This window comes from Rhea americana, unplaced genomic scaffold (assembly GCF_003343005.1).
Source record: "Rhea americana isolate MKP2758 unplaced genomic scaffold, rheAme1 scaffold_42, whole genome shotgun sequence".
NCBI lineage: Eukaryota > Metazoa > Chordata > Aves > Rheiformes > Rheidae > Rhea > Rhea americana.
In genome coordinates this window covers 1227846-1233142 of record NW_028186557.1, presented here as the reverse complement: position 1 = coordinate 1233142, position 5297 = coordinate 1227846, and the positions used below count along the sequence as shown (strand labels likewise).

The 5297-nt window shown below is 53.3% G+C and overlaps 1 protein-coding gene across 1 annotated transcript; it reads right to left on the bottom strand.

Annotated features, from left to right (window-relative positions):
• Positions 1–1834: 1834 nt before the first annotated feature.
• On the bottom strand, positions 1835–5291 carry ZBTB25 (zinc finger and BTB domain containing 25). Its single transcript, XM_085315026.1, has 2 exons — positions 5079–5291; positions 1835–3425 (listed from the first exon to the last, which is right to left on the bottom strand). Exons 1-2 carry the CDS (start codon positions 5288–5290, stop codon positions 2294–2296), a joined length of 1344 nt encoding a protein of 447 aa, XP_085171152.1. The 5' UTR covers position 5291; the 3' UTR covers positions 1835–2293.
• Between the last annotated feature and the right edge of the window lie 6 nt (positions 5292–5297).

The window sequence follows — 5297 nt, the reverse complement described above, 5'->3', positions numbered from 1 at the left end:
AGTTCAAGCTGCCCAGGTGCTCGTCTTCACTGAACGCTCTCCAAAACGGCGCTGCTTTTAGTTCTCCTCTGCAGCTGCGTCCCTACCCAGTAGATGGGCCTCTGTGTTCCCAACGGAGCTTAARTTACATATAGGAACTGAAGCATGACAGACTGGTACAAGTGACATAGGCAGCACGCCAAGAAGCCTGCCCACCACGTAGTGTCACGCACAGATAGGAAATAATCATAAAATACCCCCTGCCCCCGSCTTCTTTTTAATCCGTGTTGTAGGAGGGTCGGTAGGTCCCAGAGGGCGTTTGCCCCAGTTGGAAAGTCTCACGCCGGACCTGAGCTCACTGACGCTATCAGCCCTCGGATGAACCAGAGCACTCCCTTCTGCGARTGCTTCACGTGACTTGCTCTGCGGTCGCATCCAGCACCTGAAGGCCTAGCTGTCAGGAGGGTTTCGTTTATTTGTTTRAAGAAAACATTTTTAACAGAGTTAGCTGAGCATTCACACCAGGCTCAGAGACGAGAGCAACCCACAGCTTTCACGCGTGCAAACAGCAGGCACAGCGCCCAGCCTAACAGCCGAGCACGTACGAAACCGCAGCGTGCGTTTTGCTCGTCGTACGTGCAGGCTCAAAGGCTCTTTGATTTTTCTSTTCGTCTTAAAATACAAGTTGGCAGCTCTGTGTGGCTGATCCGTGCCCCAGAGCGTGCGGKTCACTGCCCAGGAGGAGCAGCAGCAGTCCTTACAAAGACCTCAGATGGTTTTTTTAGGGCAGCAGTCATTTGATTTCAGATCTTGCTCCAGGACAGTTTCAAAGACAGCTCAAGGCTCCTGACTGCAAAGGAGATTTGGACTGGTCATGCTGACAGTGAACTGTCCTCAGCGCTGTTCATATTGCTCCTCTCCTCATACGGCTCAGTCCCACCTCAGCTGGCAGGGTGCCTCCAGCATCCTGCTTCGCAAAAACCCGATGATGAGATTACTGGAGCAGGGGAGCAGAGCAGCTCGCGAGGCCTCGTCCGTTCACCGCAAAAGAGAGATTTTTTTGTGCTGTGAGAACTTCATGTGGCCGATGAGAGCATTCGGATTAAGAGCATGCTCTTGAGGGATGAGTTGTATCATCCCATCCGGTAGGAAGCTCAGGTGAAAAACTGAAAGGACAAAACATGAATCCAAGAAGAATGCAGCCATATAATTTTAAATGCCTCTCAAGTAAGTTATTATTTTCCAGGTATCAAGTAATGACAAATGAAAGGCAAAAAAACCCTGTATTTTACTAGTTCTAGGGCTGTTCCACAAGCAGAGAAGAAATAACACATTATGTATGTGTTTCCTCTTAACAAATATATATATTGTATAATTTAAGAATGTATTTATCCCAAGCTGTTCATAGAGTTAGAAATCACTTCCACTGAGAAAAAGCCTGTGTGGTATTTAATCCTGTAAAACGTTAGATGAGGCCGTGCTCTCCAGGCAACCTGTGAGAGGAGAGGACCACGAAGCATGCCTGCTGCTCACGTTCCTCCTTGCAGAGGAGAGGGCCTGACACTGGGATGCAACCCCATGGCAGCATCAAAATTCGTCTCTCTTCATACAGAGATTCATACAGGTTGAGAATGGAGGAGCCAGATTGAGACAAAATGCATGAAAATCCCTTAAGCACACATCTAAAAGCATATTTAAGAGTCTATTGATTAGTGACTCCACAGCTTGTCAAATTTAAGGCTGCCACCCCTACAACCAGCTCCACCAATACCCTTGAAAAGATCAAGCTTAAGGCTCCCACGTGTATTTATACAGAGACTTAGTAACCGCAATTATACAACATGAACTTCAGGACTTATTTCCTTGAGATATTTATTTTGACTTAAAACCAAAGTTATTTGGAAAGAACAACATACATTTCCCTCTACATTTTCCTTATTCTAGTTTCAGGAGAGCAATTCTACAGGATACAAACAGTCTTAGACACTACTCAGATGATGCTTAAACCTCACACCCTGCAACTTTTACAATCTTAACTACAATAAAGCACAGCAGAGTTGAGATTATGTTTATGAAAACACAGCTAAAGTACACAGAGGCTTCCAAGGGGGACACTGATTTTAATTAGTTTAAAAGTTAGACAAAGAAGTAAAAACGTAGACACACAAATCAAAAGTATATAGATCTTCACAGTTATCTCAGAGGAGACGGGAGCGGTGAATTGAGGACGATCAGTTCTAGAGAGGAGTCATTCACTAAATGGAAAATGTCAAAACACTGACACTTCCAGCACCTAAAGGCTGCAGGAGGAGAACTACTCTACTAGGATTGTATCGACACTTTCTTGGAGAAGATCAGACTCCAGTATACACGAATCTAAGCGCTCTTGCGATAAGCCCGAGCTCTTTCCCATGCTCTCGGTGTCACAGTAAGGGTGAAACCTGGGGGTCATGGGGCTCTCCAGCCGCTGGCAGCGGCTGTGTTTGTGCTGCTTCCCCTTGTGCGTGTACATGTGCTCTAGCAACTGGCTCTTCCGGAAAAAAGCRTGGCCACAGATGGTGCAACTGATTTTTCTCTTTCTGGAGAAAGAAAAGTTACAGTTTAAYTCTACTGGTTCGTGGTCCTTGGAGATGAGCGAGAGCTGGCCGATCTGCAGAGGCTCGAGGTCGCTGCGGCTTTGGCGCTCCACCTGGTGCTCATCATCTTTCAGGAGGAAGGCCCCGAGCCGGTGACCTTCGCCGACCTCCCYGCTTTCAGCGAGCGGCTGCACTTCCCCCAGGTCGCTGCTCTCCAGGATGGAGGCTGGCACACCGAACGGGAGAGAGCCCGAGACGTGAGTGTGCAAGTGCTCCCGCAACCCACCCCGCGAGTCAAAACGCTCCCCGCAGTAGTGACACAAATGCACCTTGTGGCTGGCTTTAGCAAAGATGGGATTTGCTATGCCTGGAGAAGGAGGGGTGCGATTCTGGGACACGACGGGCTCCRAATCGCACTTCTCCTGCTTTATTGAGACGGAGAGATTTGGAAGCTCTTCGGTTGGCTTGACAGGACCAGCAGGCTGAGCAGAGGGACGAGCAACCTGCTGGTCCAGCGGGCCATCGTCCAGCCCGATGGCGAGGGAGAGCTGCAGCTGCGGGTGATCCCCCTGGGCAGGGGGCCTGCCTCCCGCGTTCGCCAGGCTCTCCTTTGCTTCCAGACGTTTGGTTTTGTGGGCGGTTGAGATCTGGATCCCATACAAGTTGGAAGACGGCACCGTCTCTGGGGAGAAGGCTTGGTTCATTTCGATCGCGATGTGGGATAGGTGGTCCGCGTGCAGAAACCGAATGCCCTCCTCCAGCCGGCTCTGGCTGACGGTCTGCTTCGGCCCCTTCCCCGTGTACATGATATGCAGCAGGTAACTGAATATGTCGGGCTGGATATCTGTGGGCTGAATCTTTATGCATTCACTGAAACAAAACAGACGATTAAGTACACATGCTGCTCCAGATCACGGTCCCGACCCATTACCTGCCCGTCCGTTCGCTCTAGCCTTTGCTTTTAGAGCGTGTGCACTGCTGACCGGCTCCAGGCGCACAGCGAGCAGCACTGCACGATTCGCACGACTGCCCGTGCCTCGTGCGCCCAGCAGAGCGCTGAAGCACGTGTTTGCCCGCCGGACCGCGGCCGTGCGCACGCGGTCGGAGACGGCGAGAGGGGCCGTCCACCCGCCGTGCGCACGCGCAGCGGATCGTGGCCGCGCGCCACCGCAGCCGTGCCCCGCGCGTTACAGACGCGGGCGGCGTGTGCCGTCGCAGTARGACAGGGCAAAGAATATCTGTGCACTCAGCTAATAAATTCAGCAGCTGCTGCTACTGCGTAACCTTTACGAGCTTTACATTGCGGTGTCAGCAAACAGTATCTATTAGAAAGGAAGTGAACTAATCTTCTCACTTGCAGGCAAAGGGCTGAGGGCTAACGAGCCCCTCGCAGAGGTGCTGACGGTCCTCACCTCCGCCAGAAGGGAGGCGAACCGAGACGAAACGCATCAATTACCAGCAGCAAGCGCCATCTCGGAGGCCAGATCAAAAACTCGGCAGCAACTGAATTCTACCTGCGAAACCACGTTTTACCTGCCCAGGCGAGGCGCCCGAACGGCAGCCTCACTGACGGAGCCAGGCTCGGAATAATCTGATGGTCTCAGTCTCGGCCCTTATCTGCAGGAGTCTGCAGCCCTGAGCTGCGATAAGGCTACGGTTTCTTGGTCGCTTTAAACCCACTGAAGCACAGAGCCTGCCGAAAGGGGCAGTCCCACCCAGCAGGCTGGCCCGGCCAACTCGGCCGGCTGAACGGCTTTCGGTTTGCCCTGTGCTGGGGTAACGTCGAAGCAGCCGCTGTCCCGACCACGCTGGGGAGGCAGGCTGGGRCGGCGTGGGCAGAGCGCGGGCAGGGCTGCGCCGCGCAGCCCAAGGCGAGGGCAAAAGCGCCGCCCCGACGCTCGGACGGCGGCCGGAGCGGTGACAAGCACGGAGCGAGGCTGGAGACGGGACTTTGCCGGCCTCTCCGAGAGGCCGTTAAGCCCTCGCACCGTGGCGGGGGCACGGCCGAACCGYCCCCTCCGCAGCCACACGCTGCGTTAGGCTGTAACTAAACGCAGCATCTGGTTCCTGGCAGCAAAACTGCCGGCGCCTGTGAACTCCGGATTCACGCAAAGCTTAAAACAGGAGTTGTCCAGAAGCGAATGCAGAGTAACAGATACGCCGTATGGCTGCAAAAGGCGCATGCATACCCCTGGATTAAAAAGTTGGGAGATCTTACTGCGAAAGGACTGTGGTCCTCGCGTGTTTGTTTTCTCCGGTCACACAAACGTCTCTCATCTTAMAAACGTGCCGCCTGAGTGTTCGTTTACGCAGTTTAACCAGTGTGGTTTTAACACATYGCACGAGACTGTATCCCAAACTGGAAATGTTCAGAGAGCCACGGYACGCGCTGGCCTACGAAAATAATCTCAGGCCATCGAGCGTCCCCGCTGAGGCTCTGCAGAGCACAGTATCTTCAGAAAGGGGGGGGAAGCAGTGGAACAGAGCGGTCAAAACGCAGAAAGAGAAGCTGCACGTCCTTACCTTGTCTGATGAATAAAGATCATCTTAAAGTAGTTGGAAAAGGCAGCCAGCACCGCTCGGTGGGCCTTGAAGTAAACATCGCCAATGGCAACCGTGCAGTCGCACAGGAAGCCGAACTCGCGCTGCATGTTCAGCTGCTGCAGGAGGACGCCGCTGTGGCCGGCGGCGCCCATGCTGCGCGCCGCAGCGAGCCGCGCAGCCGCCGCGCTCATCCGCACG